This window comes from Lampris incognitus, chromosome 20, assembly GCF_029633865.1.
Source record: "Lampris incognitus isolate fLamInc1 chromosome 20, fLamInc1.hap2, whole genome shotgun sequence".
Classification (NCBI taxonomy): domain Eukaryota; kingdom Metazoa; phylum Chordata; class Actinopteri; order Lampriformes; family Lampridae; genus Lampris; species Lampris incognitus.
In genome coordinates, this window is record NC_079230.1 from 6,258,481 (window position 1) to 6,283,721 (window position 25,241).

The 25,241-nt window shown below is 47.8% G+C and overlaps 1 protein-coding gene across 1 annotated transcript in view; it reads right to left on the reverse strand.

The window, feature by feature from the left end:
• Positions 1 to 12,621: 12,621 nt before the first annotated feature.
• The window catches only part of nrxn2b (neurexin 2b), a 919,866-nt gene continuing 907,246 nt past the window's right edge, over positions 12,622 to 25,241 (reverse strand). The window contains exon 22 of the mRNA XM_056300763.1: positions 12,622 to 13,842. Within this exon, the coding sequence (XP_056156738.1) occupies positions 12,932 to 13,842 (911 nt within the window). The 3' untranslated portion in view covers positions 12,622 to 12,931. The remainder of the gene's footprint in view (positions 13,843 to 25,241) is intronic.

Consider the following 25,241-nt stretch of genomic DNA (forward strand, 5'->3'; position numbering starts at 1 on the left):
GACGGATCAGATTGGTACTCGTTATTGTCCAATACTTCATAGATTTTTACTTGGACATGGTTTTGGCTGTAGAAAAGTGTGCATCCTTACTTGCATCAGTTAAACATCTTTTATGGGCGTTCGGGTGGCGTAGCGTAGGTAACATGGGGATCTCCGTGTTACCTCCAGCTTGGTCGGGTGTCCCTGCAGACACAATTGGGCATGTCTGCAGGTGAGAAGCCGGATGGGGGTATGTGTCCTGGTCGCTGCACTAGCACCTCCTCTGGTCGATTGGGGCGTCTGTTTGGGGGGGGGGACTGGGGGGAATAGCGTGATCCTCCCATGCGCTACGTCCCCCTGGCAAAACTCCTCACTGTCAGGTGAAAAGAAGCAGCTGGCGACTCCACATGTATGGGAGGAGGCATGTGGTAGTCTGCAGCGGAGCAGCGACTGGGACAGCTCGGAAGAGTGGGGTAATTGGCCGGGTACAATTGGGGAGAAAAAAAAGGGGGGGGCACCCTATCTTTTATTTCAATACAATACCTGAAATACTACAGCAGGCCTCACAGTAAATGGACTCATCAACACCTACTTGGATAGCACACCTCTATTATATTACGCCTCGATTATTGCTCATAGTTTGACTGGCACTCACACCATCTCCTTATTTCTGATCATATTTTCGTTTATCGTGTTTATTTTTGATCATCGTATTGCATTTAGCTTTTACGTAGCCCAGTTAACGACACCTCGGCTCTCATCTATTTCTGTAAACTGAAGCAACGTCAAATCCCTCATATGCGAAGACACTCGGCCAATAAAACTGACTCTCATTTTTCTTCCTTTCTCAGGTTCAGTTGATATGTAATAGATGAAAAGTTCCTAAAATGAGAGACTAGTATTGTCCTTGGTTTTTCTTCACTTTGTTGTGCTATAAACGGCCAGGCGCCATCAATAAATCTGTCTGTCCTGCCTCCCTTCATCGATTGCTTCTGCTGCCTACACAAGAGGCAGAGCCTCCCCACACAGCGCTGATCTGAATGGTATTGAGCTGCATTCTCTGTGGGGTTGAACAACAATTGGTTGCATCAGAGTATCAGGGACACTATATGAAAGTAGGGCGAGTAAAAGAGTGAAAGGAGAAGATAAAAGAGGCTAACATTATGTTAAACGTTGAAGAATAAGCCCACATACCACCGTTTGTGAGAAGCTTTCTGCGGGGGATTTAACGAGAGTTTCATTTTCACATGAGAATCACACAGCAAGTGTCGTGAAATACTCACCGAGGCTTGTTTTGCAAAGCCGCAGCGCACCGCGGGGGGTCCCCGAGCACGGCAGGACGCTGCGTTTACAGGCTTCCTGTCGTCTTGTCGGTGGTCTGTGGTACTCAGCACCGCAATACAAGATGGAGCGCGAACAAGTGCCACTTTCACCAGCCCCGTCTATTTACTCTTCACTCTGTTCTTTCGCCATGGTGAGCTCAGCTTTCTGTGGGAGGGGGGGGGGCGTTTATTCACCTGTTAGTTTTGCGAGGTAAAAACAAGAGAATCGCATCGCCACTGCGCAGAAAACGACGGGTCCGAACCGGACGCGAGGGTCCGACTGTCGCGTCGCATCGGACTCCCATGATGCCGCACTCGTTCATGCCGGCAGGCGGGAGGTCGGAAGTTGGGGAAACGTCATTACCGACAGCCTTGCCTTCGAGCTACCAGGCGGGGATAAAACATGGACGCCCGCAAAGAAAAACAAAACAAAACATGGACGCCCGAGCCAGTCGGGCCCATCTATCTGCGGCACAAGAGGTGTGCAATGGGCTGGAATCAAATTCTATTTTATATCACCATGGTTCACAGTTTGCTTCTCGTTAGCGTTGCCAACGAGCACTTCCAAGTTAGCGGCCTGGTGATTAGTGATAGGTTAACCTTTTAAAACCGCTAATAACAACTAATATTTAATTTTATATGCTTAACCAACTGTTGTATAGGGTATCTTTATCGATCTAACAGCATACCGTGCCGAAAAAGCAAACGTAAAGGTGTTTTCAAAAGCATAAATCTTGTAAAGCTCGGTAAAGACGAATATCATTTTACCATTGACACCGGGGGCCGCCATGTTGACGTGACGTCACAATTCCGCGTCGCGAACTGGGGGTTGAGAGAAGCGACACGAGTTCGCGACTCGGGAGCTCCGAGCTCACGCGCCGTTTGGTTTGGTTTTTCCCGGCGGGAAGCAGGAATTCCCGACCTCCCGGTTATGATCCACGGCAGGGTCGGTCCACCACGCCGACGCCCTCACGGAAACAAACCGCGGAGCAGCCGGCTGAGCGCCGGAGACCAGGCCGGGGACGTTACCGGTCCACGACGCAGCGCTTTTCAACGCGGGACAGGAAGTAAATAGAAACCGGACGTCCGGCTAGAGGTCGGCTCAAAAGGGCGCGCCGCGTCGCTCCCGCGCAGTTGGGACAATAGAGCAGTGGTTCTCAACCTTTTTGGGGTCCTGGACCCCCTGCGTATTTTGGATCTACCCTGAGGACCCCTCCACCTGATCTTGGGGGAGGGGGGTTGCAATTTGATAGAAACAGTAGAAACTGCATTTTAAATTGCATTATAGCATTTATTCACTCTTTGGGGCAAAAATAAGAGCTTTCAGTTGTAACTTAGATATAGTTAACAAAACAGAATTCTTATGCAGTAACTTTCAGATATATGTGACAAAACAGAATTTTTATGCAGTAACTTTTAACAATGCAAACGGGAGCGAGATCTCTTATTAAAATACAATACATTACACTTGTGAAACAGATGTAATTAGAGAAAAAAGTCCTGTTACCCTTTATAGTTTAGGTAGATAAAGGTCTCAATCACATTTGAGTAAAATAATCCTATTTCTATAAATGTCACAGGATCTTTTTTTAAAAGATATTTTATTTTCACGGACCCCTTGCAATTACACCACGGACCGCTAGGGGTCCGCGGACCCCCGGTTGAGAAACACTGCAATAGAGAACAAAGCGAATCAAGGGGAGTTTGTCGCGGCGCATCGAGTCAGGACCAGCAGCGGGCTGCTCCGCTTCCTCACGGCGTGTAGCGGACTACAAAACCATGTAGTTCTTCACCCCGACACGTTCTGATTCATTCCAGGAAAAAGGGATCAGGACAACAATCAAGGTTTAGCGTCTGAAAATTCTGGAAATGTAACGTTGACTGACCTCGACTAACCAACCTCCGCCTACTTCACGAAGGACGTGACGTCATTGCTGCGTATAGTGGTTAAAAAAGAAGAAGACAAAATAGGCGTCCGGGTATCGGACGTGTTGCCTACCAACACGGTGATCGTTGGTTCGAATCCCCGTGTTGCCTCCGGCTTGGTCGGGCGTCCCGACAGACAACAATTGACCGTGTCCGTGGGTGGGAAACCGGATGTGGATGTGTCCTGGTCGCTGCACTAGCGCCTCCTCTGGTCGGTCGGGGCGCCTGCTCGGGGGGGGGGCAGCGTAATCCTCCCACGCGCTACGTCCCCCCGGCGAAAGAAACTCGTCACTGTCAGGTGAAAACCGGCTGGCGACTCCACGTGTATGGGAGGAGGCATGTGGTAGTCTGCAGCCCTCCCCGGGTCAGCAGAGGGGGCGGAGCAGCGGTTCGGAAAATAGGGTAATTGGCCCAGTACACTTGGGGGGGGGGCAAATACTCACCTTGCTAAAAAGGACAAAAAAGGGGTGCAACAACCCTTGCAGTAGGACCTTCCGACAAGGTTAGTGTAAACTACTAATAAGACACGTTAGTCCCTAGCTAACGGGTCTAACCCTTTAGCCGAGCGGTTAGTGGCGCCGCCTTGTGGTGCAGTACACCCGTATCGAATCCCGCACCGGGCAAGAAAATAACCGGTTACACTAGGAAACTCTTTTGTGGCTTTCCCCCAATTGACCTTTCGCAAAGTCCCGCCCCAGAACGGTGCTTGTCCAATCCTCCCTTAGCAACGGTCCGTCAAGCTTTCAAACACACAACATGCTGAAACGGTGGACCTATGGGATCTGCAGATCGGATACTAGATATGTGAAAAGTTTGGAGGGGGTGTCATTTTCTTTCCCTTCCCGAAACCTGTAATATTTGCTAGTAATATTTGATTTGCTAATGTCCCTTACGGCTTTCCGTAGCGCCACAACAAAGTCACGTGATGTACGTAACAACGTCAGTCGGAATCCGGTCGATGAATAAACACCCAGCACGAGAGAAGTCGTCCTTGCTTTATTAATGTTATAAGTTAACATAGCCAGAGGGCACAGATCATTACATGGTGTCAGAGTAGCGGAGTTTAAATACCCAATATGGATTCGTACGGCGTTCCAGCTCCACGGATGGACTGGGAATCGGCGAACTTACCTGAAGCATGGAGACGATTTCGACAAACAACGGAGCTAATGTTCAAGGGCCCCCTGCGCGGGAAGAACGAAGAGGAGAAATGCAGCTACCTCCTGCTCTGGATAGGGGAAAAAGGGCGAGATGTGCACAACACTTGGACACTCAGCGGAGAACAAGCCAAGAAGCTAGAAACGTACTACGATAAGTACACTGAGTACATCACCCCCAAAGCAAACCCGATTTATGCCAGATATAAATTTCATGAAAAGATGCAGGGAGAGAGTGAATCCTTCGAACAATTTATAACTGAGCTAAAGCTCCTAGTCAAAGACTGTGGCTACCCAAATGCCGACGAGATGGTCAGGGACCGCATCGTGTTTGCCACCAACTCACCCAGAGTGAGAGAAAAGCTACTTAGCCAGGGAGCTGAGCTAACGCTAGAAAAAGCCATAGATGTAGCCCGCTCACACGAGCTAGCAAAGCAACAGCTAAAGTCTATGGGCCAGGGCAGCACACATGAAACGGTGCACGCAATAGGCAGAAAGACTTACAAACCGAACGCACCCAAAGCAGCAAACGCTAACTTCAGACAAAGGGACGTTAGCACCGCCGCCAGGGCGTGTAGCTATTGTGGAGGGCTACACGGCGCTAAAGCCACTTGCCCAGCTAAGGGTAAACAATGCATTAAATGCAAGAAGCTCAATCATTTTGCTAAAGTATGCAAGTCTAGCTCCCAGGGACAGACAAAGTACTACCGCGGCACAGTACATGCCGTCGGAGAGAACCCAGAAGAGTGCACCACTGACAGAGAACAGGAAGAACTGTACTTCGACAACATTACAGTGGAGAGCACCGCTGTGGGAGAACAGACAGAGCTGTACATAGACTGCATCTCAATAGAGAACAACGGAAAAAGCAACGAGCAGGCTTACGTAGAGGTTGGAATTGGCACACCTCCACAGAAGGTAAAGTTTAAACTAGACACTGGGGCACAGGCCAATACTATTCCCACCAACCTGTTCCAGGCGCTGTTCAAAAATGTGACACTGAAACCAGCAATACACAGACTCACTGAATATGGAGGAGGCGCGCTGAGCGTGAAAGGCACATGCAAACTCAAATGTAAGTACAGAGACAATGCAATGATGCTGGACTTTTACGTCATTGACACAAACGCCCCACCAGTCATAGCAATGAAAACATGCCGTGACCTAAACTTGGTAAAAATAGTGATGGCTGTGAGCAAGGAAAACAATGTCACATCACAGAGCATAATGGATGAGTATGCAGATGTTTTCCAGGGAATAGGAGAGTTCCCAGGCGAGTGCACCTTCCGCGTCACACCAGATGCAACGCCGGTTGTCTGCCCGCCACGCAGAATCCCCATCGCCCTACGCAGCAAACTGAGGGACGAGCTTGACAGCATGGAGAAAGGCGGCATAATCTGTAAGGTAACAGAACCCACAGAATGGGTGAACGCACTCGTTATTGTTGAGAAGCCAAAGACAGGCAAACTTAGAGTGTGTTTAGACCCCAGAGCTCTTAACAAAGTGATACAACGACCTCACTACCCCCTCCCCACGCTGGAGGACGCCACCACAAAGCTTGCTGGAGCTGAGTACTTTAGCGTGTTAGACGCGCGGTCAGGCTATTGGGCCATCAAACTGAGCACTGAATCCTCAATGTTGACGACATTTAACACAGTGTTTGGCAGGTATCGTTTCCTCAGACTGCCATTCGGAATCGTGTCCGCTCAAGACGAGTTCCAGAGACGCGTGGATGAAACATATGAAGGATTGGACGGTGTGACGGCCATAGTGGACGATATACTAGTGTTCGGCAAGACTAAAGAGGAACATGACCAGCGTCTCAGAGCGATGCTGAAGCGCACAAGGGAGCGAGGGGTGAGGCTCAACCCCGACAAGTGTCACATATGCGTGTCCGAGGTAAGCTACTTCGGCCACACGCTCTCACACGAAGGCATCAAACCAGACCCACACAAGGTGAAGGCGGTCAAGGACATGCAACCCCCACAGAACAAAGCAGAGCTGGAGACAGTCCTCGGCATGATCAACTACCTCGCCAGATTTGCTCCACACCTCTCACAGATAAACTCACCCCTCAGACAGCTTCTGAAACAGGACAGTGAGTTTGTGTGGGATGCAGTCCACGACAAGGCGTTCCAAGAGATGAAGAATCTCATTACACAGCACCCAGGTCCAGTACTCTCATATTTCGACCCGCAGAAAGAGCTGCGACTCCAAGTGGATGCATCCAAAAGTGGCCTTGGGGCTGTCATGCTCCAAGATGGCAAACCAATTGCCTATGCGTCCAAGTCACTCAACAGCACTGAAGAAAACTACGCACAGATAGAGAAGGAGCTCTACGCTGTGGTCTTCGGCTGCAAGAGGTTCCACGAGTACATGTATGGACGAAAAGTGATTGTGGAGTCAGACCACAAGCCTCTGGAGGCAATACTAAAAAAGCCACTGGCAGCAGCACCACCCCGGCTGCAACGGATGATCCTGGCGCTCCAAAAATACGACATCCAAATCATCCACCGCCCCGGTAAGGACATACCGGTGGCCGACACACTGTCACGCAAGTCAATAGAACACCACGACAGTGACCTACAGGAAGGGATGGAGGCCCAAGTGCACACAGTCCTCAGCAACATCCCTGTGAGCGACACAAGACTCACAGAAATCAAGCAGGAAACAGCGCAAGATCCACAGCTCACCGCACTCAGACGAGCCACACTCACTGGCTGGCCAGACACAAAGAAAAAGTGCCCGCCCAGCATCCAGGAATACTGGAACCACAGAGCAGAAATCTCAGAAATGGACGGTATCCTGTTCAAAGGTGAGAGAATCATTGTCCCCCAAAAGCTTCGCAAGGACATGATACAGCGCATCCATGCCAGCCACCTTGGCGTGGAAAAAAGCAAATGCCGAGCAAGAGACTTACTGTTCTGGCCTGGCATGGGGAAACAGATCGAGGATGCGGTAGCAGACTGCAGCATATGCCAAGAACGGCGCAGCGCAAATGCAAAGGAACCAATGATGTCACACGCCATACCCGAGCGGCCGTGGCAAGTGATAGGCACAGACCTATTCACATGGAACTCACAGGACTTCATAGTCACTGTGGACTACTACTCCAGATTCTTCGAGCTAGAGAGACTTTACAGCTGCACCTCATCTGCCGTCATCATGAAGCTGAAAGCAGCAATGGCTCGACACGGAATCCCCGAGACTATCATCAGCGACAACGGTCCGTGCTACAGCTCTGGTGAGTTCCGCAACTTCTCACAGACATGGGGTTTCTCACACACCACCACAAGCCCCCACTACCCACAGAGCAACGGCCTCTCCGAGAAGACTGTCCAGACGGCCAAACGCATCCTGGACAAAGCCAAAGCTGAGAACAAAGACCCCTACATGAGCTTACTGGAGTATCGCAACACACCGGTGGACAACCTGAAATCACCGGCACAGCTACTGATGAGTCGGAGGCTGCGGTCCATTCTCCCATCAACAGCAAAACACCTGCAGCCACAGATCGCCAGTCAGGAGGATGTTCACAAAAGGAGAGAGGTATGTCAACAGCGCCAGCAGGCATACTACAACCGAACAGCCAAACCTCTGCCCCACCTGCCCGCAGGCACACCAATCCGCTTCCGGCAGGAGGATGGATCCTGGAGACCTGCAACTGTGGAAAGACCAGCGAACACAGACAGGAGCTACCACATCCAAACCAAAGAAGGTCAGATCTACCAACGCAACCGTCAACACCTGCGACAAAGCAGAGTGAACACTCACACTACGCACACACACACTTCACAGCAGACTGTTACCAGCGCTAACAACAACACACAAGCCCATCAGCAAGAGCATGCTGAACCTCCAGACACGAACAATCAGCGACAACCAGACACACAGCCTGGTTACACCACGAGGTCAGGTCGCACGATCAAACCAAGACAAATCCTTGACTTATGAATGTTAAAAAAAGATAATTTTACACCAACCTGTACTATACCTGCTATGTTTTGGAAAGAAATATTTACAGCGTTCACTTACCTTGTGTACCTACCTGCTGTTTGCAGTTACCAGTAATGAAATGAAAAAAAAGATGAAATGTTATTACGGTGTCACATTTAGACAGTGAAGGAAATGTTTTACACTACTTTGTTGCAGTCCAGTTATATAAGAGTTCCACTTTCATATTCTTTCTTATTAAGATTGTATTCGCTTATAAACGTGCTCAACGTGGTCTGTATCTCTGCAGAGAAAGCAGCACTTTTCAGAAAAAGGGAGATGTAATATTTGCTAGTAATATTTGATTTGCTAATGTCCCTTACGGCTTTCCGTAGCGCCACAACAAAGTCACGTGATGTACGTAACAACGTCAGTCGGAATCCGGTCGATGAATAAACACCCAGCACGAGAGAAGTCGTCCTTGCTTTATTAATGTTATAAGTTAACATAGCCAGAGGGCACAGATCATTACAAAACCCAGAAGGCAAGAAGCGCAATGTGGGCAATAGATTTGGCAGTATAGTAGACCCACCCCATGGCCAGCTTAATCCATCCAGAATCAACACAAACACCTGTCTGCTCCAAGCTAAGCTAGCTACTAGCTATTGTTGATAGCTAATACAGCTAACGTGTTATTACTGTTACTTTTACCCACACAATGCACTGATTTCTTCCTCCAGGTTTTGGTGTTTTCCAGCTACTTCCTGGATTGTTCTGAAATGCTTGACGGGCATAGCAACAGTAACTAAGGGGGGCGGGACTTTGCGAAAGGTCAATTGTAACCCAAAATCAACAAAAATACCTGTCTGCTCCAAGCTAAGCATGCTACTAGCTATTATTGATAGCTAACACAGCTAACGTATTATTACTGTTACTTTTAACCACACAATGCGCTGATTTCTTCCTTCAGGTTTTGGTGTTTTCCGGCTACTTCCTGGATAGTTCTGAAATGCTTGACGGGCATAGCAACAGTAACTAAGGGGGGCGGGACTTTGCGAAAGGTCAATTGTACTCGGTCAATTACCCCACTCTTCCGAGCCGTCCCGGTCGCTGCTCCACCCCCTCTGCCGATCCGGGGAGGGCTGCAGACTACCACATGCCTCCTCCCATACATGTGGAGTCACCAGCCGCTTCTTTCACCCCCTCTGAAGGTCAGGAAACATCAACCCACCACAGGCATGTCGCTGACGTCACATGGGTCTGCCGTGTTTGGTGAGCGCGTGTTAAACTGACAGCTGGGATTAGGTGTTGATCCTGATGCGTGTTCTGATTTCCCCTTCCAAGCTGCCGTGTGACTTGTTGAATTTGTCATGAGGGCAGTTAGTTGTATCATCATAGGCCCATACCGATATGGTTTCGGCTCAAAAAAAATGTACAGGGGAAAAAAATAAACCTCTTTAATTTTCCATCTGGAGCGAAAAGTCCTCATGAACAAGCCCACACCCCCAAATTTAGATGTCGGCTCCCTTTCAAACGATGCCCTGGTAGAATTTGTGCAACCGGGATTCTGCTAGCATCTGAATGCTTAGTGCATGTCCACATGTATTTGTGTGCGTGTGAGAGCGATTTCAAATTACTATAGATACTCCTTGTCAACTGCCTTCTGATGATAAAACAACCTTCCCGAAATCATTAAATTAAAGGCACACTGTCACCAACTCTAGCGTGTGACGTGTTTCCATTATTCTGTGGGGCCCCGAGCGCTGCTCAAGAAAATGGTTAATAGGGTTCGAAATTCAATGAAGCCAAGTTAGGATGGGGATTAAAGTGCTGCCAGAGCCAGACAACACAGTCGGCTCTCCTGCCTCAGTGTGTGGACAGACCGACACATCACGGTGGTGCTCATGACACAGAAGTAGAGAGGGAACCTAAACATCTTGATCTAGAAATGACACTGGCTGCAAACATCCATGTCCGCCGGTCACTGTGGCCGAGTGTCAGAACGTAATGTCAAGACGACTACTGGGCTCGAAAGAGAGCAAGAACAGACCACATGACACAGGGAATAAGAAGTATATAACCAAGTGTATTCCCCTCTGTTAATGTACACATATTTAGAGTCATCTCACTGGAACACTTTACAATAACATTTAGAAAGAACAGGAAGATACTGGGAGGAGTATGCTTGGAATGGCGATAGAGGGAAAGCGAGAGAGAGAGAGAGAGAGAAAACAGAAAGCGGACAAACCCAGCGGGGATGTGAATCGATGAAGCCTGCCAATAGATACTGCAGGCCATCTCTAGCAATACAGACCGAAATAGATACAAAACCATAAAAAATGAAGCGGCGGATGGGTGGAGGGAGGCCTGCTTGATCTGACAGGTTACTGGGACACATGATATGCCGTAAAGAAACCGATGCGGAACAAAAGACGGCTGAGGATGACAGGAGGAGGACGGGGAGAGAAGAATCACCTTTCTCCACTGCAAAAGGAGAAAAACATGGTTTCATGTTTGTAACCGCTTGTCCACTTTTTCCCCTCAACCCAACAGAAAAACAAAACCAGAACAGAAATTCAAATTTCCCAGAATCCATCATCATAATCATTTTTTTTTTCTCCAAACAGGAATGATAGCAGGGAAAACACATTTCTCTTAGTAATGGGATGAGAGTCAAATATTTAGACATTTCACAAACTTTTTTTTTTCTAGATTTTTCTTTTCTTTTCATGGTACAATTTTCTTTTCTTTTCTTTTTTTTTATAGAGTTGAGAAAATTGGAATACTAGAGTTCCGTTGTACATCTTCAAGGGAAGCTGGCGTTCGCCTTGTTGGTGTCTTCTCTCCGTGGAGTTTTTGCTTTGCCCGTTTGGCTGCAGACAGTCCAGTCAGGCTCGTGAAGGGGCGAAGGACGCAGCCACTTGCTCTTACGCAAGATCGCTCTCTCCACAGTGAAACTCCAGCAAACACAGGTTTAACTCCCCCCCCCCCTAAAATGTCTCTCAGTTCTCCAGAGAAAATAATAACGATAATGATAATAAAAAAAAATAATCAGCAAACTAGATACCTCTCTGTCTCACTACGTGTCTTCACCCGGACCACCGAAGTAACTGAGTCGTCCAGCAAGGCGTTTACATCAGCCGCACTGTTCATCACAAGGGGGGGGGGGGCGAGTGGAGTTTCGGGTGATGGGTGGGGTGGTGGTGGGAAGGGGGGGGGGTAGTTGGGTAACTGGGCTCATTTTAGAATCGTCAAGTCCATTTTCGCTGTTCGCCGACACTCGCGCCGCTCTGTGAAACTCCCCCCCCCCGTCCTTTCACTTTGCTCGAGAGGAGGTCCATAGGTTTCTGAAACGTCTATACATATATTTATATCGATATAGAACAGTTTGTTTTGTTCGCCGGAGGGTTTGTTTTTTTTTTGTTTTTTTCAGTAACTGCAAGGACGCGACAGTTTCTCTGTGGGGGGGAGGGGGGGGGCCCTGCTAGGGGGCGCCCTGGAGTCCCAGAAACACATGACACAGATCTGTTGGAACGAAGGAACGACCGAAAGGGTGTCTCGGCCTCGAGAAGTTTTGGCGGGCTAAACGTACAAGTTAGCATCCGTTGGTTTTCGGGGAGCCGTCGGTGCCTCACATGGTTGCTACGTTTAACGTTATCATAATCAATCATCATCATATTTTTTGTTTTTGTTTTTTGTTGTTTTTTTTTTTAACTCCACAGAAATAAACAGTTTTTTTTTTAATATCTCTTTTTCGTAAATGAATACTACATGCTTGAAACACAGCAGTTACGTTGTATCAGCAGCTGAGCACCGTAGACAAGGAGAGACACAGTGCACTGGTGACTAGGTGGGAGATAGGTATATACATACATATATATATACATATATATATATATATATATAAGAGAGAGAGAGAGTGAGCATTTTGATGAGAGGCGAGAGATTAAATACTTGCAGAGGTGCGGCAGGTAAATTTGACAGTCTCTCTAAGATGGCAGGAAATAGTTTTTACAGAGGCGTCACGTGATTTTTTTTCATCAAATAACCTGTTCATACTGTCCAAGGGCGATATTTGCACCACAAACTGGCTCCCAAAAGAAGACTGACGGCTCTTCAACTCGAATACTGACGGTAGTTCTTCCCTACAGCACCTAAAGATATTCAATCACCCTTTTAGTAATGATGGGCGTATGCCTGTTGGCACAGTAAGTGTTCGAATTGACCGAGGCGCTGTAGCCTTTTCGTAGACTGACACCGCAGTCAACGAGGACTACGTCCGATCAGTCAAACTCAAGCTGGACGGTGGGAACAGAAAGATAACGGAAAGAGTTGAGCGTGAAAATCGAGTCACCTCGCCGCCTCATTTGCGGCCTTCCTCTGATTGGACTTGAAGGGGTTACGAGGATGTCCGTCTGATGACTGACACAGTGATTCAGTTTATCGGAAAAAAGAGTGACACCGCCCATCGGAAAAACAAATTTCATCTTACGTCTCATCGTACCGCACGTATTTCTCTCACCATCTCTCTCTTGTTCTCGCTCTCTCTCCCGTCTCTTTCCTTATCTGAGTGCACCTGCTGTCTGTCTCCTAGTGTCTCGGCAGCTTGTCTCCTCAGACGTAGTACTCCTTGTCTTTGTTCTTCTTGTTCTTGGTGACTGTCTTGGCGGTACTGGGCTGCTTCTCCTTGACTAGGGCTCCGTTGCTCTGCGTGGCCGAGTTGCTGATATAGTTGCGGCTCTGGTCCACCTGGTAGGAGCCCTCATCGCGGTTGCGGTACTTGTACATGGCGTAGAGCAGAATGAGGATGCAGAGGGCAGCGGCCGCCACGATGCCCACCACCATGCCAGTGGTACTGCTGGACTGCTGCACCTCCACAGCGCCTGGCAGGCCCCTCTCCGGAGACGTGGGGTCTGGAGTGGGCACATGGGGGAAGTTAGGGGGGTAGGTTATGCCCGGGACCCGACGGTGGCCCGGGTCGGACGAGGGGTGGGTCGGCGGCAGCAGCACCTGGTCCCGGGTGTTCATTTTCCCGGCGGGGATGTTATTGCTGCCGCCGCCAACGCCACCGCTACTGCCACCACCGGCTGCGGCAGGTTTGATGCGGGGGCTGAGCTGGTCGGGGTTGGCCGTGGGGGTGGAGGAGAGGGAAGGGCCGTGGGAGTGGGGGGGTCGGGAGAAACGGTGGTCATGGGGGTTCTGGACGCCGCCCTCGGCGGCTGGGGGAGGTGGGAGGACAGTCCGGTCGGTGACCAGGGGGGAATTTTTGTAATAGTCCTCGTCATCGGACTCGGTCATCTCCCCCGAGCCGTACGCCGACGCCTCGATGGCCTCCTCGCAGTCCTCCTGGTCCAGGGGGCAAGGGGGCCGTCCATTGGGGAGGGGGAGGGACTCTTTGGTGGTTTCGAGCAGGGTGAGGAAGGGGCGGTAGGTGGTGGGGGGCGGGGGGATTACTGGGTATCGGGTGGCGATGGATGGGGGGTCTAGGGAGTCCACTGTTATTATGGGCAACACTAATTCACCTCCTAGGACAAGAAAGAGACAACGGAGGGAGAAAAGTGTTAGAGACCATCTGTGACTGAGACCCCTCCAAACCAACAGAAGGACAGTAATCACAGTTCAAACCAAAACAACACCATTATTTTCAGAACAGCACTACAACCTAACATGGTTAGTTACATAAGTTACGTTTAGTTAGTCTCCTTTCTTCTATTTAAAAAAGCAAAATTTGCTAACTGACTTTGTCTGTCTGACCAGCTTAAATAAAATAAGACGATTTATAGAAAATATTCTATCCTGCACCTAGCATTCCTAACTCTTCTGACCTGTCACCCTAGGCTGATCTGCATAAACCTTCAACGGATGTTACTGGCTCAACAGTACAAGGTAAGACTAGGCTACAAATGACAGGCTACTGCTAACGTCTAAATTTCTATACAGCCTATGCTTCACTGAAAACTTCTCTGTACTCATCTATACTGGTAAGACTAGCGCTCAGACTTCTCTGCTGTGATTGGTTAAATAAGGTAGCAAACCACGAGGTTCAGGTCACTTACATCAACAAATTGGCCGCATGATTTTTGCATGAAAAAAAAAATTACAAAAGAAAGCTGTGTAAGGTTGTTCTCGGATAGTGGTAAAACAACCCCCCCTCCCCCTTCCTCTTTTTCCTGTCCTCATTCGTTCTCATTTATTGGTGAAAAATAATCAGAATTTAAAATAATCCTTGAATAATTCATTATGTTATTCTTTTTTAACAGTGAATGGGCTCAGTCTTATTATCCCCTGGGCACAATAGTTCCCATAGCTCATTTCTAATGATCTTATTCTGTATGCAAAACCTTATGAATGACTGCAGGAAACCAGTGCCCCCAATTTCTACCCCACTTATACAGACAGAATATTAGATCCAAATGACCTCTTTGGTGGTGCCTTGATGCCCAACTTCTACCCAACAGGTAATGACAGAAAAATGAGGATATTAAGTAAATACCAACATACGTAGCAAAATGTTTCTGGAATATATTCAGTCATTTGTGAAGTAATTTGTGTTCAAGCTTTGGCCATTTGAGCTTTTTTATCCTCTGTGGAATAAACACACCCAGGTTAAGCATTATTGGGTGTACATTAGCATTATTTATACTGAGAAGCATTGTTTTACAACTCATTTGGCAGTGGCCACTCTGTCAGGGATTAGCAGCCAAGTCTGAATCAAGTGTTATAATCAAAATGCAAAATAATGCAAAATTTTTTAAGAATAAATGGCACAGTATTAATAACAATTTCTTTCTCTCAGTCTATATATATATATATATATATATATATATATATATATATATATATATATCACTTCATCATAACAATGTCCCACAGTTGCCACAACCAGGGAAATGGTAAAAACATGATATTGGGGTATTTTAATGATTAAGGCATGTTTTGGGGGCTAGGGAGGGGCTAACAGCAAAAAATGACCAAAGAAATGCCAGTATCATCAGCATAAAATCACGTCTCTGGGTCTTTGTTCATTTGATGAGGTAAATCAGAGTGACTCAGTGGGAGAAGGAGGGAATCAAACACTTGGGGGAATGAATTAAGAGGCACCGTATAAAAACGGAAGTTTAGGGATTATAACCCCCACCCCCACCCCCACCTGTCATAAAAGCCCACCAAAAATACTCAAGACCCCAAACCTTGTCAAGCTATGCAACACATAACATTTTCACTCAAAGAACGGCAAGACAACTCTGTTTCAAACAGTTATGCATTGGTTAGCAACGCCTTCAACACGTCAACAACGGTAACACATTAAACACAGGCACGAGAGCTGCAGAGGGAAGGAAAGAAACGTTAGTCATCGTTAACCGCAAACCCAGCCCCTTCAAACCAACTATCTGTTTCAACACCACTGCTGGAATGGTCTAGTTTCCATGGCAATGCTCAAGTCCCCCCACACCCACACACACAAACACCCCCCCCCCATCTTCTTCTGTGTTTGAGGGCTGACTTTCACCTTGAAGACCGAGAGGACAGGAGAGACTGGTGAAATATTCAAGGAAGTTTAAAAAAGAAAAGAAAAAGGATGGATTTGAAACTTTCACATGAAACATTTCAAAATACACACACACATATATATATATATATATATATATATATATATATATATATACACACACACACACACACACACACACACACACACATATATATATATAAAATCCAGTGAGTCAAGTAAATTCTTATGGCATGAAACAGGCTTGTACTGTCTCATAAAGACTCACTGGATTATTTTGCTTCTTATTTGTTGAGCACTTTCCCTACCATTGAGTGTTTCTTTTAACAAAGTTTTATATATATATGTATATATATATATATATATATCTGTATATATATATATATCTATATCTATGAAGCTGTGGTTTACGGCGCAAGTCGTCAGAGTCGGGGAGGGCAGAAACGTGACTGCTCTCTTCTTCGCTGGAGACTTCGTCAGAGATCCAGTGTGAGTGTGTGTGGCTGAGGGTGGTGGGTGGAGGAGCTGGTGGAGCCGCTATCTTTTCCACACCATCTGTCGTCTCTGTGACAGAGATGCTGCCAATGCAATTTCAAGCTGTATACCTGCTGCTCCATGTGCAGCCCAGCCGTCGACATGGAGGCTCTCCCCGCTCGCTCACACGCCTCTCTGACATTGAAAATGGACGGCGGGGCAAAGAGCGGGGGCGGGGGGGGGGTTGTGAGCTTTTGGGGCATATCTGGCAGATCGTGTCGGTTGAATGTTAATAAATAAAAGACAGCGTTGCAATGCGGGTCTCAGTTTCTGGTTGTTGTTATTTGAGATGTAAGTTTGAACTCTCTCGTCAGGTTCACGAGCTCTACTGGAGACCGACTTCCCACCTGATGCACATGATAATGCTGCGTCGCCAGTCCTTTAGTCTGAGCGACACAATTTGCTGTGAGAAGCGAGTATGGACATTTTGGGGGGGGGGTTCCCCCCCTCTTTTTCTCCCCAGTTGTACTTGGCCAATTACCCCACTCTTCTGAGCTGTTCCGGGTTGCTACTCCACCCCCTCCGCCGATCCGGGGAGGGCTGCAGACTACCACATGCCTCCTCCCATACATGTGGAGTCACCAGCCGCTTCTTTTCACCTGACAGTGAGGAGTTTCACCAGGGGGACGTAGCGCGTGGGAGGATCACGCTATTCCCCCCAGTTCCCCCTCCCCCCTGAACAGACGCCCCGACCGACCAGAGGAGGCGCTAGTGCAGCGACCAGGGAACGTACCCACGCCCGGCTTCCTCCCTGCAGACATGGTCTTTAGGGCCGTGTCTGTGAGTGGGAAGCCGGACCTATGGGTCCTTTGTGTCTTTAGGGACGCCTGACCAAGTCGGAGGAAACACGGGGATTCGAACCGGCGAACCCCGTGTTGGTAGGCAATGGAGTAGACTGGTATGCTACCCGGATGCCCAGAGCATGCGGTTTTGATTAATTTATATGATTAGAAAGGATCACATTTTTCTTATAACGCCAAATATAAGCCACCAGAATCAGCTGTTTTCCACAGGCTCGTACGTCTCAAAAGAGTACATGTGGAAGGATATAAAAGATGCACGCTACTGAAAATACATATTGACAACGTCCAGAGGCAAAGTAGGAAAATGCTTATTTAATTTGTTTTTATTTTATAATAATTTAGGACATTGTCCTGTGTAACATTCGGCCCTTTTGAACATGAATGTTTTGCACAAATAAATTAAGTCAACGGTTTCCTACTTTGCCTCTGGATGTTGTCGATATGCATTTTCAAAAGTCTGCAGATCCTCTGAGCCCTTTCTGACCTTTCATTCGGAAGGAAACGTACCCCAACGTACTTCCCCTAATCTGGACCCAAATACTGTTAATCGTAACACAGCCGATGTAGATGAATGAATAAATAAATGTGAATGGCGTCAATAAAAAGGGAGGCGATCGTTCCTACAAATATGGCAGCGACTCTCTGCTTGACCCCTCGGCCTCGTGTGGCGATGCCGAGCAGAGTCCACAGCGTCACACACCGAGTCGGACTTCAGCACAGCGGCTGCGGGAGAAATAATGAACCTCAGCCCTCAGACACAGAGGAAGTCACACCTTGGACTTCAAACCGTGTAGGAAACTGTCTTTTCGTTTCCTTTTAAGTGTCCGGCGGCCACTGTGCCAAGCGCTTAAACCTCTCAAACACTTAAAATTGTTTCTTCCTTCCCCGGTGACCGTACCCCCTTTCCTCCATATGCAGCACCAGTTGTTCAGTTAACACCCCGTTTTACTTAAACGTCACGAAAGTTGTCTGGTGTCGAGAAAATCTCACCCGTCGTCGATATCGGCGTGTCGTAGGTTCGATCTCACAATGAAAGCTGCCAAGAAATTAAGGACGGCCCGTTACATGAAAGGCACTTGCGGAATGGATGAAACAGCATCGCAAAACTCCCGAAGAGGGCTGTCGGTCCGGCGTGTGGGTATCCGGCTCATTTGACCGTTCGACCAAGATAATAAGTAGGACTGACTGACCCGTGATGACTTCTAAGTTGAGTTTCCTCACATAACAAAGCTCCTCTCTAACTTAGCGCACAGGCAAATCCGCAGCACCGCCGCACGAGACGCGGGTGGGAAACCCAGCGTGACGCTAGTGTACAAGATTCTCCCTTTCCTTGCCTGACTTCTAATTGACAGGAGGTGCAGTCAGGGCCAAATCGCCTGGAAAAATCAGAATTTTATGCCACTCCCTCCATACTGCACATGGTTTGATATACTGTTGACATGTGCTGCATTTACCGCTGTCCTGGCTGAAGCAAACACACGTGTTTTGACGTCGATAGATGAGATAACATCTCAGTGATAGTCACCTCCTCTATAGTCACCTCCTCTATGTTCGCTTAAAACTCGATTGGATTTATTTTTCCGGCTGACCTGTCATGTGGGGGTTTTACCTCAGAGTGACGCAAGCCACAGGCTTAGCAGACTGTGGGAGCAGCGGATGGAGTTTAGGAAGCTAGTACAGTGACCCTCAACCTGACGGAGTTATCAGATAAGGTGGCTCCACCTCTCTTTACATTACATTTCCTACAGGATTTTGCCACTGACTCTTACTGGATCACTTTCTGGACTGTCAGCACGTGTATTTCCTTTACTTTGTATTCCTTTCTTATTCTCTCTGTCTCTCTCTCTCTCATCTTACATCAGCTTTTATGAAGACGTGTGTGCCTACCAAGACCTCCTGCACATACAATAATAACAAGCCATGGTTCATAGACAAACTAAGACGACTTCGGCAGGCCAAGCAGGATGCCTACAGTAGTGGGGATAGAGCCTCGTACAAGCAGGCCAGAAATTCACTAACAAAGGAGATCAGCGTGGCTAAAAGAAGCTACACTGAAAACTGAAAAACAGGTTTTCAGCCAACAACCCTGCGTCGGTGTGGAGGGGCCTGCAAGACATCACAAATTACAGAAGACCATCCCCCCATGCTGAGGCAAACGAAGACCTGGCTGACGACCTGAATGTCTTCTATTGCTGGTTTGAGAGGAACAAATTCACACCCCTCACCTACTCCATCCCAAGGACAACAGCCTCCATCACACTTCTGGCAACCCCCCCCCCCCAATACTCAGGCTGCACTCAAGATATGTGTAGAGGATGAGAGCCGGCTTTTCCAGAGACAGAAGACCAGGAAAGCACCGGGTCCAGACAGTGTCTTACCATCCTGTCTTAAAGCCTGTGCTGACCTGGCTCCAATCTTCACACAGATCTTAAACAGATCCCTGGAGCTGTGTGAAGTCCCCTTCTGCTTCAAATGCTGCACCATCATCCCGGTTCCCAAGAAGCCCTCCATCACAGGACTGAATAACCACAGGTCTGTCCCTCTGACATCTGAGGTTATGAAGTCTTTCGAATGACTGGTGTTGGCCCACCTGAAGAACATCAGGACACCTTCTGGACACCTATAGTTTGCCTACCAAGCGAACAGGTAGGTGGATGATGCAGTCTACATGGGAATGCACTACATCCTGACACTTCTTGACTGCCTAGGATCCTGCTTTTGAACTTCAGCTTGGCATTCAACACCATCATTTCAGAAATTCTCTCTTCCAAACTCTCCCAGCTCACTGTATCCCCCGCCATCTGTCAGTGGATCACCAGCTTCCTGACAGGCAGCAGGTGAGGCTGGGGAAAGTCACTTCTGGTGTACAGATAGTCAGGACTGTTGCTCCCCAGGGATGCGTCCTCTCCCCACTGTTCTTCTCCCTCTACACAAACAACTGCACCTCCAAGGACCCAGCTACTGAAATTTGCAGATGACACCACGGACATTGGACTAAACCAGGATGGTGACAAGTCTGCATATCGGCGGGAGGTTGAGCGGCTTGTGCTCTGATGGAGTCAGAACAACTTGGAGCTGTCCATGCTCATGACTGTAGAGATGGCAGTGGACTTTAGGAGACACCCCTCAGCACTGCTCTCCCTCACAATATCCAACAGCCCTGTGTCAATCATTGAGACCTTCAAGTTCCTGGGAACTACCATTTCCAAAGACCTGAAGTGGGAGACCAACATCAACTCCATCCTCAAAAAGGCACAGGAGAGGATGTTCTTTCTGCGGCAATTGAGGAAATTTGGTCTGCCACAGGAGCTGTTAAGCCAGTTCTACAGCGCAGTCATCGAATCTGTCCTGTGCACATCCATCACGGTCTGGTTCAGAGAAGCAACAAAACAGGATAGCAACAGACTGCAGCGAACAGTAAGGAAAGCAGGAAAAAAAATCATTGGCGCTCTCCTGTCCACCCTGCAGGACTTGCACACCTCTAAAGCCTGGAAATGGGCGGGCAGAATCAGCACAGAACCCTCACACCCAGGACACCAACTGTTTGAACCCCGACCCTCTGGCAAGCGCTACAGAGCAATGTGCACTAAAACCGGCAGACTTAGGAACAGGTTTTTCCGCACAGGCCATCTCTCTCATGAACACTTAACAGTATGGTGCAGGAATAGATGCTTATTATGTAAATAGCCCCTCTGGTCAAGATGTCTCACCTACATATCTACGATGTGCACTACCTCTTTTTAATCCAGATGTGCAATACAAATGTTTGTGCAATACAAATGTACAATTGTAAATACACATACAACTGCTGTATACTGGTTACACATTATTGCTGTTGTCGTGGTTGTAACATAGGTATGTAATATAAAATGATGTTGTGAGGTGGATGGTAGGTGAATATATAGTGTATTCTTTTGGTATATAAGAAAATATAGTGTAATATAGTATTGTATGTAGGCATGATGGGTTGTGGAGTTGTGGTATTGGTATATGGCCTTGAACCCCAATAAGCGGCCCACGGGCCGGGTCCGACCCACAAGAGACAAATGTCTGGCCCGAGCCAATCCATTGGCATTAACACACCTGTCATAACATGAGAAATAAAGTGTGCAACATGTGAAATAAAATGCATGCTGCTCTATTTTATTTTGACCTCACCCCACACCGAACGCTTGATCTATGCTGTAGAGTGCACGTAGAGGTAAGACGTATTCCGTGCTCTCTATGGTCCTCGACTAGACAGAGCCACTCAGCAGCTAAGTCACAGATGATCAATAACTGTCCTAAACCAAGAACATGGCCTGTGCGAAAAAGTGGAAAGTCAACCAGGAAAACCGTCAGTACAAATCTGACTGAACCGATCAGTTTTGTTTTATTTTACTGGACCACACCAATGCCAAACCGACATGCTTGATATGCATGCAGACCGTAGCTGTCTGCAAAGCAGATAATCCTAAGCGGCACTTAAACACCATGCATGCTGCCAGTTTTAATGCTAACTACCCTACAAAACCAGATCACCGCAAACAAAACATAGCAAATATGATATCATACGAGCACTCCGTTTCTACTATCTGTAAATCAACATCGGCACAAGAGAGTGCAACAGCTGCATCACTGCATGTTTCATGGAAGCTTGCTAAAGCTAAGAAGCCATTTGCTGATTAAAACGTGTGCATTTTTTTTTTAGTTTTCCCCCATTCTCTCCCCAGTGGTACCTGGCTAATTACCCCACTCTTCTGAGCCATCCTGGTCGCTGCTCCACCCCCTCTACCGAGCTGGGGAGGGCTGCAGACCACCACATGCCTCCTTCGATACACATGGAGTCGCCAGCTGCTTCTCTTCACCTGACAGTGAAGAGTTTCACCAGGGGGACGTAGCATGTGGGAGGATCACGACACTCCCCTCCCGCCCCCAGTTCCCCCTCCCCCCGAACAGGCGTCTCAACTGACCAGAGGAGGCGCTCGTGCAGCGACCAGAACACACACCCACATCCAGCTTCCCACCCGCAGACATGGCCAATTGTGTCTGTAGGGATGCCCGACCAAGCCGGAGGTAACACGGGAATTCAAACCGGCGATCCCCATGTTGGCAGGCGACGGAATCGATCGCTATGCTACCCGGAAGCCAAAATGTGTGCAATTAATAGGGTTGGCGAAGTTTCAAGTCATGACAAGAAAAACAAGCTAGCGGTTATGGAGCTATAAAAGCAGGTGCCATTGTCGGCTAACACTGCAACAAGAAGAGTAGAACTTTTAGCAGAGAAGTGTTTTTCCAACCTACTCACCGACTTGAAGAAAGATCAGAAGCCATGTCACTAGCCACAAACTCGTCCTGTGACTGAACCAATATGGAACAGCTGTCTGTCCGCAAGATCTTTTGATGGGAAGACTTTTCGGGAAGAGCTACTTCGTTTGCTTCCTCTGCCTGGGCGTACAATTGAGGAAATCATCTTTAATGAATTAACACAGTTGTTTGAGAAGAAGGGCTTGGATGTGAGCAAAATTGTGTCTGTTGTTATCGATGGGGCTCCGTCAATGGTGGGACAACACAAGGGCTTGGTAAGCAGGCTTGCCCCTGTTAACTCAGCACTTTTAACATTTCATCACATTAGTCACAAATCAGTGTTGTGCACTAAACTGTGTGGGGAAATAAATGAAAGAGGCGATGGATGCTGTGACAAGACTGGTAAATTCCATTCGCGAGAGTTCTAGTCTGCAACATCGCCTTTCAGAGCATTGCTGGAGGAGATGTTAGCAGAACACAAGGATTTTCTGCTGCATAATGATGTTCGCTGGCTGAGCAAAGCCCGTGTGTTGGGGGAGGGTGTGCGACCTGCGCGATGAACTCGTGTCATTTTTTTATCCGGACTGCGGAGCCAAAAAGCCCAAGAATATCAGAAGTTTTCAAGTGACGATAAGGTGATGGCATGTTATTTTTTTGTGTGACATCACAGCATTGTAACATCATGTCTCATCTAAACCACCTAAATCTGCAATTACAAGGCAGGAACCACACTGTTGCAGACATGTACGAGGCGGCTGAAGCTTTCCGGTCAAAGCTGAACCTTTCGGCGTGAGACATTCACGGGAGAAAGTTGCCCTCTCCACGTCTCCGTGAGCATTGTGAGGAGAACGAAATGCGGTAGGATCCAGCGATGAAAGCTCTCGTGAAGAGCCCGGCAGAAAACTTCAAGGAAGGATTTGAAAGCTCCCCTAAACTCTCAGGTGACACCCCCCTCTTCCTCAGACAGCCGTTCTCCATTTTGGGTGACAGCCAGTGGACTGCAGAAGCCAAAAGGCTGGTACCTTCCATAGATGAGGCAACTCTTCAGATGGAGGTCTTGGGGATGGGAACATCTGATTTGCTCAAAGCAGAACACAAGGATGCTGGGGTGAGTGACTTTTGGATCAATGTGTTTCCCCAAGCTCGATTCAAAAACATGAGAGCTGTTGCAACGCTCCTACTCACAACTTCCCCCTCCACGTACACGCGTGAGTCATCGTTTTCTTCAATGAACTCGATCAAGAACCAGGAAAGAAACAGACTCTCCAGTGAACGTCTTGGCCAGCGCCTCAGGCTTGCCACAACAGAATACAGGCCCGACATCAGAAGGACTGCCTCATCCCCTCACTTCTCTCACTGACTGGTGAATCAACATCCGTTTATTTTTGTCCTTAATTAAACTGTTAGTTTTGGACTTATTTTGTTTCAAGAGTGCATTTTTTTTTCTCATCTGACACTCAACACAGGCTTTAAGAATCCCAGGCTGCCGCCACCACCACCATCTGCACATAAAACAACTTTTACTGGCACAATGGAAAACCCCCTAGACTTTTCGGCCCATGGCTTGGCATGCATGGCATGCATTGGCCCTTGGGGAAAACTAGTTGGGGAACCCTGGTGTATGGTATCGTGTATGGGCAATATAGCACATAAGTGATATCGTATCATCTATGGGTATAGGTAGCTGACTATTCAACCATCACAAAACCATGTATAGTAGTGACATACCTGTTGTGCATACAAGCTTGGCTCCAGTGACCTCTTTATTGTTCCATTTATTTCTTCTGTCTTTTCTTTTTGTGTGTGAGAGATGCAACGGCTAGAAGCTGCTGTGAACCGAAGTCCAGTTCCTCGTGTGCATCGGCACACTTGGCCAATGAAGTTTATTCTGATTGTCTCTCGTGATGCTGCATCTAAGTCTATCCGATTCGCATCTCCCTCCTGCGTTCAGCTCTTCCTTTGAATGACTTTGCTGAATTCAAAGGTTTTTCACCCAAACAAACAGTTAAGTGAGTCACGGATAAACAAAACACAGGAAAAGGAAGTGGGGGAAAATAGGTGAGGCGCTTCGGACAAATGCCGAGTGTTTCTCCACCGTTCTCCCCGTAGCTACTCAAAACAGTCTCGTTACATTAAAAAAGAAATAAAAGAAGATAAAAAACATTCTCGGCATGAGAAAAGCTCTGACAGGGAAACTTGTTTACAGTCTGCAGGATGATGAAGGTGTGCAGAGGCACCCGGCCGTGAATGTAGTGGCTCATCGAATGGTTCCACGCCACTGGAGAACAACATCCAATCATATTTTGCTTAGCGATAAAGTCAATTATAATCCTTAATTAGGTTTCACTTACATGGATATATAATTACTTTAACTGCACCAGAGACAGGTTCCCAAGGAGAGAGATTATTGTCTTTCTTCCGCTTATCAAACGTCTGATGACATCCTCCACCATATATTACAAAAAAAAAGGGCAACTTGGTATTTAGAATATGCTAAATAACGCGACGCTTCACTTTCGATGTGTGTGCTAACATCCCAGCGTGCTAAGATGCAGACTGGGCTAACTGACTTGGGAGCGATGCGAGTTTAAGGCCAAACTCTCTTTTTTTTCCTCCATCTGTCCTCCCCCTTCTGGCAGCGAGAACTACAAACAAGGTGTAGCAGCCGCTGTGGCTTGTGTGCGGTCAGCTCAGCAGTAAACACTTCCCACCCTTGTAAGAATGGATCCTTAGACCAAAGCTAACACAGACAGTCTAATGTATTACAAACTACATCACATTATATGGGAAC